General features: G+C 42.9%; 1 protein-coding gene across 12 annotated transcripts in view; it reads right to left on the reverse strand.

The window, feature by feature from the left end:
- Positions 1–13,077, reverse strand: part of DEPDC5 (DEP domain containing 5) — a 46,415-nt gene extending 33,338 nt beyond the window's left edge. For all 12 annotated transcript variants that reach the window (XM_014963497.1, XM_014963474.1, XM_014963502.1 and 9 more), the window contains exons 1-19: positions 12,977–13,077; positions 11,597–11,714; positions 10,521–10,608; positions 9,759–9,805; positions 9,101–9,186; positions 8,233–8,316; positions 7,516–7,565; positions 6,655–6,724; positions 6,147–6,225; positions 5,199–5,260; positions 4,814–4,883; positions 4,367–4,439; positions 3,545–3,648; positions 3,126–3,200; positions 2,604–2,738; positions 2,065–2,126; positions 1,891–1,964; positions 730–799; positions 178–214 (exon numbers count right to left, since the gene is read on the reverse strand). In XM_014963497.1, coding sequence (XP_014818983.1) covers positions 178–214; positions 730–799; positions 1,891–1,964; positions 2,065–2,126; positions 2,604–2,738; positions 3,126–3,200; positions 3,545–3,648; positions 4,367–4,439; positions 4,814–4,883; positions 5,199–5,260; positions 6,147–6,225; positions 6,655–6,724; positions 7,516–7,565; positions 8,233–8,316; positions 9,101–9,186; positions 9,759–9,805; positions 10,521–10,608; positions 11,597–11,654 — 1,324 coding nt within the window. In that variant the 5' untranslated portion in view covers positions 11,655–11,714; positions 12,977–13,077. The remainder of the gene's footprint in view (positions 1–177; positions 215–729; positions 800–1,890; positions 1,965–2,064; positions 2,127–2,603; positions 2,739–3,125; positions 3,201–3,544; positions 3,649–4,366; positions 4,440–4,813; positions 4,884–5,198; positions 5,261–6,146; positions 6,226–6,654; positions 6,725–7,515; positions 7,566–8,232; positions 8,317–9,100; positions 9,187–9,758; positions 9,806–10,520; positions 10,609–11,596; positions 11,715–12,976) is intronic.
- Between the last annotated feature and the right edge of the window lie 190 nt (positions 13,078–13,267).

Consider the following 13,267-nt stretch of genomic DNA (forward strand, 5'->3'; position numbering starts at 1 on the left):
AGGCAATTGATATATGCACATTAAAATCCTGGAGAATGACTATGTGGGTTTGAGAGTTTTCTACAACAATTGTGCCTTCCCACATCTCATCAGTAGTGTTTTTGCTGAAGTGTCATTGTCTTCCTACCACTGTTTGGGAGTCAGCAGGATAGATCATTCCAGAACAGAATTACTCACAGGCATCTCGGTTATTTTTTGCTTTCTCAGTCAGTGGCTGGAGGGTCCAAAGTGTGACGTGAAGTTAAAAAAAAAAAAAAGAAAAACAAGAGAAAAGACAGAGAGAAGGGAGACAGTCAGCATGTTCTTAGAAAACATTCCCCAATGTGATCAAGTATCAGACTTGAAGTTTATCCTGCTGACTCAGCGAGGCAGCCAGACCACTTCAGAAGTATTAAATACTGATACTCGGTCACAAACCTGTGTAAAAAACACATCTTAGTCAACCCCTTTCTTCCTCTCCACCAAATTCTTCATTACAGAACAAGACTGTAATTTTTATGGTGGCTAAAACATTTCTCACTTAGTTTCATCCTAGAAAGGAAAGACCTATAAACTAGTCCCTCTTTCACAAACCCTACAACAATCACTACAGCTTTGCTTTCACTGTCTTGTAACACAGAAACGTAGTTACAGCTGCTGGAATACCTGCTAGAAAGATTCTCATGTTTGGCTGAGAAAAGGTACCTGACAAGCCAGTAAGAAAAAAAGATAAATCAGAAAGATACCTACCTTCCTTCCTGCCAGCTTGATCCGTGGTGTGAAGCTGTTACACAGGAGCTGGCTTTTGGATGTGTAGAAACTGAAAGGAAAAACAGAGTGGCTGTTTACCAGGGAAGATGGTTGGTTACCTACACAGCAAACAGAGGGTGAATTTGAGGGAGCTATTAGAGGGAGAAAAAGGGATACCTTTCTTTGCATAAGAATACACCTACAAATGGTTAGCTTGAGAGAAGCTACTTTCCTTAAAGACCATTCTTAAAGACCTCCCATATCGCTTCAGTCTAGACCTCTTCTTAGTATGCTTACATCTGCACTCCCCAGTTCACTTCCTCTTTTTGCAGAAAAGTATCCACTTTCACTGTCTATACAGTACTGTGCCTTTTACATGACTCTCCCTAATTTACATGATAGTAACGACTCACATCAGCTGCTTGAAAACTACAGACCTCCTTCCATTAGAAATGATTTATTCATTAAGATCTGTTCATTGTCATCTGAATCTTTTAAATCCTGCCTTAGGCTTATAATAAGCCTTCAAACATCATCTTATTTTATAGCAAAGATCAGATCCCTCCCAACCACTCAAAAATATTGGGTATAAGCAACCCATGAATGGTAAATGTTCAGTACAGTCAATTAATGCCTATAGATAAAATGAGGTATTAAAACAGAGGGGAAAAAATAATCCTATAGCAGAACAAGGACTGAGGAGGTAGTTTCCATCCTGAGCCCTGATCTCTATGTGTAAGGAAAGAAGAGAGCATCACAGCACAGAATGTTTAACAGAAAGCAGAAAGGAAACCTACTATGTCTTGAAATTAAGCAATGTTAGCAGTGTTTCCTGCAACTGTTCCAACATTTAGCCAGGTTACCCACATTTTCTCTGCTTGTAACTGTTCATTTGGGATGTATTTGTTTTCACTAAGAACCAATCTTGTTGAAGTGACTGCATTTTTTGTTTAGCTTCCTGACTTCCTTAAAGCACAGCTAAAGGCTACAACTAAGCTGGAAAGAGCTTAAGATCAACACCATTTCCTCTGCATATTGCCCATCATCTCTGATAAACAGACATCTTCTTTCATCTCACTGAAAGAAGAAATATAATTCAATGGATTACAAAGAGGAAAACAAAACAGAAGTGTTCAGCAAAGGTTGACAGAATTCACCTACCTATGGTTTATCCAGTGTGGAATATTGTAGTCATCACCCAATCTGGAGTCGCCAGGTCCACAGCGATTATGGAGCTGTAATTCAGAAGCACAGCAATTAGTCCCATCCAGCTGCTCACAGCATGAGTAACGTTGCTAGCAGGAGCAGAGAGAACGGAGAAGCAGCGTGCGTTACCTTAAAGAGCGGTACAGCATGCAGTGGCTGCTCTCCCATGCACACCAAGTCCACACCTATCCCTGTAAACAAAGAACAGCAGAGTTCAGTTAGCTACCAAGCAGGACTGATATGCTAAGCCAAAACAAATCATCAGTTTGAGCTGAAGGCCCAATTTGTATTCATATCAGTTTTTCAGATGTAATTACACTGGAAATGGTAGTTAACAGTCCTGTGGTATGGTTACGAACCAACAGTGCCACTGGGGATATAAGAAATGTTTCTTCTAAACTAATGCAAGTCATAGAAGATTATCCTTTAAGAGAAAGGTCTGCATGAACAGATGAAGTTCTCTATCACAAACAAAAGAAATTAAACGCCTGTAAATTCTCCAAAAATCTGCCCATTTCAAATACAAAGTGCAGACACAAGTCCTCCAGCTGTAACACCTCTTTCCAGAGTACACAAGTTACTATAGACACTTTTTCATAGCAAAAAAAAGGCCAGAGCTTTCCCAAATATATCTGTTTGCCTTCATAAAGGTATCATTAATTACTTACCATTGTCTATCATCCGCTGCTTGGTTAGAATCATAAGGAGTCGATCAACTTCAAACACACCCACACCAGGTGTGATGACCACAGACATCTGGCCAGTCCGGTCAAAGTTCCGGTTTATGTAATGCTTGTCAAACACTAGCAGAAAGAATTAGGGAGTACATTAAAAGACAAAAAAAAAGATGCTAGATGTTTTGGGTGGCTTTTTTCAGAGCAAGGGAGGAGACTCTCTGTTAACAGTGGCATCAAATAAGTGTCTTTTTCAGAGCAAGGGAAGTGACTCTCTGTTAACAGTGGCATCAAATAAGTTTCCACAAAGCACATCCAAGCGTGAGCAGGCCTGTATCCAGCCTTGTCCAACCAATTAAATGATAATAAAACTACAGGAGGGAGAGGAGTTAGGGCACAAGAGAATAAAAGATGGGACCCTATTAAGGAAGAGGCAACAGAAGCCCACACCCATTTACTGACATTTGTTTTAATTATTTCTCCCCTGTATATTTTTATCCACTGTTGATAACTTACCATTGAATGAAAGATTTATGGCCTCCAGGTAGTTCCCTTCTGCCGAGGTAGAATTGATACCTGGAGGAAAGCCCTCTGGAGAAGTGTTCAGAGGGAAAAAATGAAGAAAAATATCATCTCTGTACAGAGTAGCTTTTTGCCAACAACAAAAAAAAAAAGAACAAAAACCACCACAAAAAAAACCAGACAACAATATAAAACTGCATTTGTACTAAATTACAAATTACAGGCAGAATTGGTACTGGTATATCTCACAAAAAGATGCAAGGAAAATAACCCAGCCAGAGGAGCACTAAGCAGTACAATGCCAGACTCCAACTGAAAGTAGAGTTTACAGACTCTCTTTAAAAAAATTAAATAAAAAAGAAAAGAAAACAGAGAGAAAAGGGCAAAAGCATGGGAAAGAAGTCTTCTTGTACCTGCTTGCTCTATTCGTACCAACACAGGATACTGGATGAAAAGCTTTTTAATGGTCACAAGCAAGGAGGTCCACTCTTCTCGTCTCTCATTCTGAACTACAACCCTAGAAAGAGCACAACTTAATGAAGATCATGAAAGGAAGCTCTGAAGAGGAAGTGAGAAGAGATGAACAAACTATAGAAACAGGTGAGTCTTTCTTCCTTCTGCTAGGCAGCACCTTAGAACTACTGCACACGTGCAGCAATCACTAAGGTGTAGATGCACACACAAAGCTGGGCACATCCTCAGCCAGAATAACCTCTCACTTCTAAATGGGTGATCAACACTACATGTCAAATAGCAGCACTGTTCTGCAAAGCAGTAAGATTATTAACAAGTCCAAGTTCACAATCAAATGACAGCTTTGAGAGCCACATCTGTTGTGACCACCAGCCAAAGAGCCCAGTACCTAACTGGGAACACTTGTGGTTTCAGCAATGGCACCATCTGTTCTTTAACTACTCAAGAATGTAAAGATCTGAAAAATAGCCAAGCCTTACACAAAAACTACTCCCAGCACTACAGAACTTTGAAGTTTATTGGCAATTCCAATACAGCACAGACAACACATTATTTACATGCACGTGGAAGACGGACTTATATGGGTGTGCACTCGCAGATGGAACGGGGACTACTCATCAATCTGCTGCCAGTTTCAGACATCAATGTCTTTCACTATCTTAATTCCTTGCAAGGTCCTACAGTTAATAACACAATATTCTCCACACAAGTTGCACATACACTGTGGGACAAGAGGTAAGAGAACTGGGAGGAAAACATACTTGTAAAAATCTTCGTAAAATCTTCCCTCATGATCCTGCCGAATTGATGCACGATGCGTTTCGGGAAACTCATCTGAAAGAAAAGCAAAAGCACGTATTATCCTTTGCTTTGGTATAGAAATAACTCATCTTTTCTAGTAAGGAGTTGTTACTTCCATTAGAAAAAACCCTAAACTTTGAGAAATATCAGATCTCCTACACAATATTTAAATTGCTTTCAAAACAATATGACAGGTTAGGTATGATGAGGAAAATTTGCCATATATTCTTCTATGTAAGGGCTTCACTTTCATAAGAATGGCTGTGTATCTACTGTGCTTGGTAGGGAACACATTGTACACAGGCATAAAAAATAGGGGAAAAAGTCATTGGCAGCCTGTGACCAACTTTCAAGAGAGAAGGAGATACGTTTTAAAATAGAAACACGAAAATACAGAATTGACATACCTATAGATTTTGCTTCATAAAATGTTCTAGAAAATAGAACCACCGTCACTTCATGGCTGCAATTCTTCTCCTGTCCAGGGAGAGCAGATGAAAAAAGAAAACCTTAAGGGTCACATTCAGTAGAAAACTATGTATATACACATATAGCAACACAACACCCTCTTTCCCCTCACAAAGGTAACTAGAAAAAAGCAGACTGCTGTATTAATATATCTGCATATGCCCCTATGAAGTAACACAATGGTCTGTCCTGCAGATTCCATGCTTCTAGACTGTATCACATTTAACAGCGGCACTCTCCACCAGTCTCTAAAGAAGCTTGTGCATCATTAAGATGCCATTGTCTTGTTCTTTCAGAGCAAGATGAACTCAAGCAGCTACTTACCTTCCATTTTGTGAAAAGGTCAGCAAGGAAACCATTCACAGCTTTCTCAAAGTATAGGTCCCCTGCAAAGTAAACATCTCCAAAGCATGAAATAACAGCAGTTACTTCAACTATGGTGTATATTTAACCCTGACATTCTAGGACAACTATTTTTATTAGAATAAGAGCATCTGTGTGCATAATGAATGCTAATATCACTAAAGCATAGATGATAAAAATGTTTCAGAGGATGTAAACAAGACTCTTACTGTCAAAAGGATTCTGACCTTTAAATTCATTTTCCCAACACATTCGCAGCGTGCTGGGAAAGCATCTGTACTATCTTTTAGGCATAGTATGCACAACTGATCCCCTGCTCAGTTTTGAATAGTTGCCCAGTTACATATGCCTAAACACATGGTCAAAGGAAGCGGTAAGAGGTTTGCTAAAAAATTAAGCCAGAAAAAAATAGGACAATGACATAGATAATGAGTCACAGGTAAGTGACTCATTCTTAATGCCTAAAGTTGTAACACTTCCAGCTGACTCTACCTGGGCCAAGGCAGGGTTATTGCTTCCTCGCTAAGCCAAAGCCAAGAGAAATCTAAAACATCAAGGTCCTCTTTGCACAGGACTTCTGGTTTCAGGATTCACACAGGGTTGCACCCGCCCTCGTCACCAAACACCTTTATATCCACAGAAAACCTTTCCAAGGTTCACAGTCGGTTGGGCCGCTTGATTTCGTCATTGAGATAATGGGACCCAGGCCCAGAAGCAGAGAAGTACAATTGTGGAATACCCAGGAGGCAGAAAAGCGTGACACAGCAAGTGAGGATCTAAGAAGGCACCACAGTGCACCTCAGAGCTCAGCCTAGGCCAAAGGCAGGATATTTTAGTTTTCTAGGAGTGGCAGAAAGGATAGCTGCTGCCACCCACATTCACAATCAGGCAGGTCAGTTACCTACATACCATAAATATCAAAATCCCACATTTCACGGCTCATCTGGATAAAAATATAAACCATGGCGGACGTGGAGCGGAAGACCACCTGCAAAGGAATGAAATTTCTTATTTAAAACAAGGTATACTCACTAAAAGGGCCAAATGCAGAAGTTAACTACCGAGCGACTGTGCCCACTGCATCAGAGGGAATTTTCCCTCTAACAAGCAGGCATTTCCCCTCTAATGAGCCAGCATTTCCCCTCTAACGAGCCCGAGTAATTCCTAGTGCTGCCAGCGCAGAAGAGTTGAACTTTACTAATCATTCATTCTCGAGCCCAAGTAATTCCTAGTGCTGCCAGCACAAAAGAGTTGAACTTTACTAATCATTCATTCTCCTGAATTTATTGCCCTTCTTCACCTTACAATACAGCCAATTCAAATGATCCACACAAACCTGCCAGCAAGACAGAACTGCAAGAAACCTGGCAAGTAAAGGAAGGGAGAGACTTCCTTTCCCTGCTCCCTGGATTCTTACCCGGGTGTCCTCACTGATGTATCCACAAGTGACCTTCTCGCTCTTTACCCACAGTTCGCCTGCCTGCGCCCTGGAAGAAAAGGAGTGCAGAATATTTGCTAACCAGAGTGAATAGGAAGATTAGAGAATCAATATTTCAGCAAATAAGGGATGTCCTAAAATCTGCATTCAAGGATAGCTTGAAGACAGAGTAGAAGTTTATTTGGTTAAAACCAGAAGACTGATTTTAATCCAAAAGATGTCAAACAGCTGTTTCCCTCTCCATCTGCCCATTTCCTTGTGCCTTTGTCACCTCAACAGCAACTGAAGTAACCCTCATCTGAACAATTAATGCATCTTGTGAAGGGGGGGAAATACTATAGGAGCTAAAAGGAAAATTATTCGGCATTCATCAGAGGCAACAAGTGTGGCCAGGTGTCCTACTCTTAGTTTCTTCCACTCCAAATCAGATAGAAGCCTTCCTCTACCCCGTGGTGCAGACAGAATCTCTACAAGTGTCAAGGATTTTTCAGAGAAGATCAGATTCTCTGGACTCACTAAAGTCATAAGTACCAGTAAACCCTCCCCCTTTGTCACCTCAACAGCAACTGTTAACCCTCATCTGAACAATTAATGCATCTTGTGAAGGGGGGGAAATACTATAGGAGCTAAAAGGAAAATTATTCGGCATTCATCAGAGGCAACAAGTGTGGCCAGGTGTCCTACTCTTAGTTTCTTCCACTCCAAATCAGATAGAAGCCTTCCTCTACCCCGTGGTGCAGACAGAATCTCTACAAGTGTCAAGGATTTTTCAGAGAAGATCAGATTCTCTGGACTCACTAAAGTCATAAGTACCAGTAAACCCTCAGGGGAGGAACTGACCTGATACCCGCAAATTCCACTTTTTGGGTGACGTAAGCACATGTGCTGACCTAAGAAAGAATAGTTACAGGTGTTACAGTGTTACAGAACAGTAGCTCAAAGTGAACAGTTTACAAAAAGAAAAACATCCACGCTCAAGCACCTGACTTCTGCCGTAAAATCACAAAAAGCCCTGAGCATATTTACTACTACTATCTCAGCCTACAGAACCTCCGCAACAGACAACAGAAAATATTTAACACATATGAACTTTTATTGACTTCATTTGTCTAATTCACTGCGCTTAAAAGAGCCAAAGACTGCACTTCAGGGATGCAGAAACAAAATCTTCTAATAGTTGCTTATCCAGTGGTACTATCAGAGGGGGGATACATTAGCATCTGCTAGTTGAACAACATTTGGATTCAAATCCTTCCAAATGTAGCAAATCATGAAAATTCAGAACATAAGAAAAAACAGCCTTTTCAGTGCCCAAGGCAGTAATTAACATACTGCAATGGAGTAGGAAATGATGGGATTATTTTTTCCGCAACACATTTACATCCATTCCTCCAGCTCCGATGTACCACTTACAGCATAATTTCCTCAGGAGCTGCTGATGCTGGTCTCCACCTTGGTGTTCTGTATTTTGTAAAATGCTTATTTTCTTTTACAGCAAGCATGGAAAAAGGTATGTGATCCCCACCACTCTACACCTAAGGACAGTAGAGGCCTTACCAAACTTTTCTTCAGTCGCCACATATCCCCGCGCCCAATGTACTGATCTTTAAAGGTCAGCTCCACCAAGTCTAAGGTCACCTCCTGGGAAACAGAAGAAAAACAGTGCTTATGTTTTACTTGTTGTTTCTAAGTAGCACCCTTCGGTCTGTTCTCTTAAGAACCAAATGTTAAGGGGGGCACATTCTAAATCAAGTCAATACTCCTAAGAGATGCAAGATAAAAGGGAAGACCCATCCGAATGACTGCTGAAGTTGGGCATGTGCCTGGAACTCCTGTGAGCTGCACAGCACTGCACAATGTGACCAGAAAAACCCCAAGGACTGAATCTGTGCTACAAGTCTCAGTGCAAATTGGAAGCACAAGTAAAAGAAATTCCTTTCATTGTTGATGACGCTAAGGAAGCCCCATTCTGTGCAGATTTTTGTCTCGTGCTGAATATAGGCTCTGCCTGAAGCTCTTTTGATAGTTGGGATATTTACAGGAGATGCCTCTCTTACAAGGCTCTCTGGTGTCAAATAATGCAAATCCATGCCATGGCTCTTCTTTTGACTAGGCAACTTACTGTTTTTCTTTACTCTGTCTGGTTATCCTGAATTTCTGGAATTTAAAGATATTTGAAATTTCTAAATTTATCAAGGTAATCCACAGACTTCAAAAAGAGCAGAGGGATGATGGGGAGAGAAGAGACACATCACAAACAAACAGTTCAATTGCCCAAGCCTCATTTTCTTAGGAAAGAAGGCTAAATACCTTTCAATAAAAAATAAACACCTTTTTCCCCAACACTACTATAGACAGAAATTCATGGGGCTCTGATTTGAGCTAAGTGAAGGGATAGGTGGAAAAAAGTTGCGAAGCCACACACCTTTGGGTCAACAACATTCACATGGACATCCTGGTACGGCCGCAGTCGGAACACCTGGGCAACTGTCTGATCCACACTTATCGTTTCTGCCACAAAAACAGGAAAGGACAACAGAGAAATTAACATCCCCAAAGGCTTCAAGCAGTTTACAAGTACAAAAGCAGTACAGAGAGATGGTCATGAAACACTTGTCAGCAAAAGACAACAGCTTCTTTCAGCTACGGCCCAATTTAAGAGTCATTAAAATCAAAGCAGGCAAGAAAAACTCAGTTTAGGCTGAATTAATTCCCGCGAGAAGAAAAGATATAAAGCCAGTCAGAGAATGCAGAAACAAAAATTTAAGGCTAAAGAGCCAATTTTGTTTAAACTATACCCCACATTGCTGAAGCAAAAGCAGATTTAAATGCGTCATACATTTTTTGATAAAATTATAACCTTTCCATTCCTAACTAGACTAAGCATTGATTTTCAAGCTAACTGAAGCAAAAGCAGATTTAAATGCGCCATACATTTTTTGATAAAATTATAACCTTCCCATTCCTAACTAGACTAAGCATTGATTTTCTCACAAAGGTAAAATATATGCATTAGTCAATCACAGGAACAGCCCAATCACATAACCCTTACCTACGATTTTACTATAAGTATAGAGTTTTACCTTTCTGCAAATCTTCCTTAAGTGACTTCACTTGTAGAAGCAGGGGACTAGCATGCAAAAAAGAAAAAAGGTAGACAAGCTGAGATACCAACAGTCTGCTCTGGTGAATCAGTCTCTCAGGACTATTTAGTAACACAGAGTATGGGATAAGCTAAAGAGAAACATTAATATTTTCTAGAAAGCTTCATACATCACCCTCTCCGCCTGTCACCGTCTTGCTTCTTATACCTATTATAATTATAAAGTATTCTTTAGGTAAAGATGATATTCTAAATGGGAAAGTAAGTCATGCAGGAACTTCTCAGAACCTCATACAAATGTACTCCTACTTTTCAGGTACAGGCTGCAGGATGAACAGCTTCATATAAGAAGGTTTATGGTTGTATAGCTGGCCAGGAGCTTTTAATTTTGCCTAGGATATACCACAGGATGGAAGAATAATCCATCCATGCTGGTAACAGCAGCTCTATGAAGAGAATAAAGACATTGCAGATTCTATATTCAGGTGCTACTAGCCCAATGAAAGGTCAGCAAACTAACACCAAACACAACAAACTCCACAAAATTCAAGGAAGAGCTCCTGCTACAGTTATATCCTTTACATTTCTTCAGGCAGAAAAAAAAAAACAACCACCACAGCAGCATCCTGAAGCGAAGTTATACCAGGTCTCAGAGCCTCTCACTCTAGAAGCCACTGCAGATGAACACAGGCTTTGAGTGCTCTAACCACACCTGGCCGGTACCAGCAAATAGAGAGCTCACCTGTATTCGTCATTGGGATGTGCAATCTCCACAACATCTCCCAGCTTGATCTGAAGAAATACTTTAGGATTCACCACAAGTTCATCATCTACAAGACACAGGTAAATGAGAACTGCAATCAACAGATACACACCAAACACAGATGCTTGCACGTTTGTACACAAGAGCCTGCTCACCACACACCCCCAGGATTAACACGTCAGCGAGGGGTTACATTCACTGCGTGACAGTGCTCCTACCCAGCTGCTTCAGTCTGGCCACTCTTGTGGGCAAAAAACCTTCCTTCAAATCACAGAACTTTCACAAAAGATCTGTTCAGCAAAAGAGTGTGCCTTAGTTAGGCAACCGGAATCTTCTGTGTTTTTCCTTACAACAAACATCAGCAGGAAAGCAGGTAACTACAGAATCTTAGTGAGCTGTATTAACATGCTACTATTTTAGTCTAAAAGTAGGGAACAATTCCACTCAAATATGAGGAGAAACTTCTTCACGGTGAGGGTGACGGAACCCTGGAACAGGCTGCCCAGGGAGGTTGTGGAGTCCCCTTCTTTGGAGATTTTCAAAACCCGCCTGGATGCAGTCCTGAGTAACATGCTCTAGCTCTAGGCAATCCTGCTTCAGCAGGGGAGTTGGACTAGATGATCTCTATGGTCCCTTCCAACTCTAGAAATTCAGTGAAATTCAGTGAAATTACATTTTTCTTAGTACACTGAAACACATCGACATGCAGTCACAGGTCATTGACTTGTCGGCCACTTACTAAGAGTGACTGAAATACAAGGGTAAAATAAAAGTGACAGAACAAAAGGGGAAGAGGAAGAATAAAGCAATTTTATTTTATAGGTGCAATCTCATTCTGTTCTAACAAATGCAATTTTATTCTGCTGTGTCTTGCTATTAAAAAAGAGCTTTCCAAACGCTGGCTGGTATTACTGCTTGTCACGTCAAACTTCCACTGTTTTGTTAAAGAGATCAATAAATCAGTTAATTGCTTCAAATTCAGTAAGAAAGTGCTGGCCTCACTGTTATTGTTGTGGTTTGGGCACCAGGACTGTTAGGAACCAAGAGATACTGACCACTGCCTCCAAAGCCCTTCTTATGTATGACGAGCTTGTACACCTTGTTGGTTCTCATCTTGAATTCCAGTTCTTCTCAGCTGCTTTGCGTAAAAACAGTTGAAGACATCGTGCACATCTGATATGGGAATGAAAGCAAACACAGATCTTGTCATTACAGAAGTTCTTTATACTCTTTGCGTGAACAAAAAAGGATGTTGTGCCACCACGTAGCTAAGAACGCCACACGTGACAGGCTGGCACATTACAAAGTTTAATAAACATCAGACTAAAAGTTTAGTAACAACCTCTTCTACCAGCGCGCCTGTCAGAGCTAGTATTGCTCTCTAAAATCATCTCTTTTATATTTCAAGGATAAATTCTGAACCTTACGTTAAATACATGAAAACGAATACCCAGACTTATGCCCACTGCCAGCTGTAATTTCTGTTTTTCCTCCTCTTTCACACAACTTTTTCTGCATCTTTCAGAGACGCTGGAATCCACACCGGCAGGATTCTGTGATTCCACAGCAGCAGCGGGGCTGCACCCAGCAGAGGGCAGCGCTACGGATGCAAACACTTGAGTCTGTGCCATCGGTTTGCCTGACTTTGTTTTAACTCCATCAACCAGTGTCTTTTTCTTTCCTGTCACTTTCACTTAAAATGAAGCATATTTCAAAGGAGAACCTTTACTTTTACAATTTAATCTGTTCAGAAATCCATTTAAAGTGGAAAGCATCAGTAGGAACAAGGTTTTCCTCCTAAAACTATAGCTGCGTTGTTAAATTAAAATATAAGCTCTTCTGGAAATAACACACTTGTTCTAACTGCACTCTCCCAGCGGATCAGAAGGCGGAGGAGCCTGGCAGTAGGCTCTCGGACAGACTACAGTTTGGAGCTTGCAGATGGGCTCCTCAGAAAGCCCAGTCAATTACGGACCGACAACGGCACTGGGGGGGAAAGCCCGCACACCCGGAGTGTGTTCAAATAAACTCTACGGAACCCCCAGACGCGGCACCGACGAGGGTCCCGCAGCGCCTGAGGGCGGACACCCGCCGGTGCCGGGGGAGCGGGGCCGGCAGCGCGCTGTCCCGCACGGTGAGGCGGGAGCGCCCCCCCCGCCCCCGGCCGCGGAGACACCGGCGTCCTCTCAGCCCAGGCTTGTACCACCGCGTGTGAGGAGTAAAACACGACGCCCGAGTTTCTCCCCGGAGCAGCTGCGAGGGGCGGCCCGAGAGCAGCGGGGCCCGGCGGGGGCCGCTACCCTCAGGGGAGGGGAGCCCCGGGGAAGGGGAGCGGGGGCAGCCGGGCCGCTCCCCGGCCGCCGCGGGAGGAGGCTGCCTTCCCTGGGCAGGCCTGAGCGCAGACGCAGCCCCAGCCCATCCCGCGGGGCCCTGACCTCACGGTCCCGTGTCCCCCGCCGGCAGCCGGGCCGCGGCGGCACCGTCCTGAGGAGGCCGCTGGAGCAGCACCCGCCACTTCCGCATCCGGGGCCGCCGGGCCAGCACGCGGGCGTCACGTGACACATCCACCACCACCACCACCACCCCCCCCCCCCACGCAGACGGGGCGGGGCGGGGCGGAGCGGCCGTTGGCGGGGGCGGGGCCACAGTACCGGCCGCCCGGGCCAGGCGCGAGCGGGACCGGATGCGGAAGTGATGTGAGCGGGGAGGGAGGGGGCGGGCGGCGC

Source organism: Calidris pugnax, unplaced genomic scaffold (genome assembly GCF_001431845.1).
Source record: "Calidris pugnax isolate Ruff unplaced genomic scaffold, ASM143184v1 scaffold32, whole genome shotgun sequence".
Taxonomy (NCBI): Eukaryota; Metazoa; Chordata; class Aves; order Charadriiformes; family Scolopacidae; genus Calidris; species Calidris pugnax.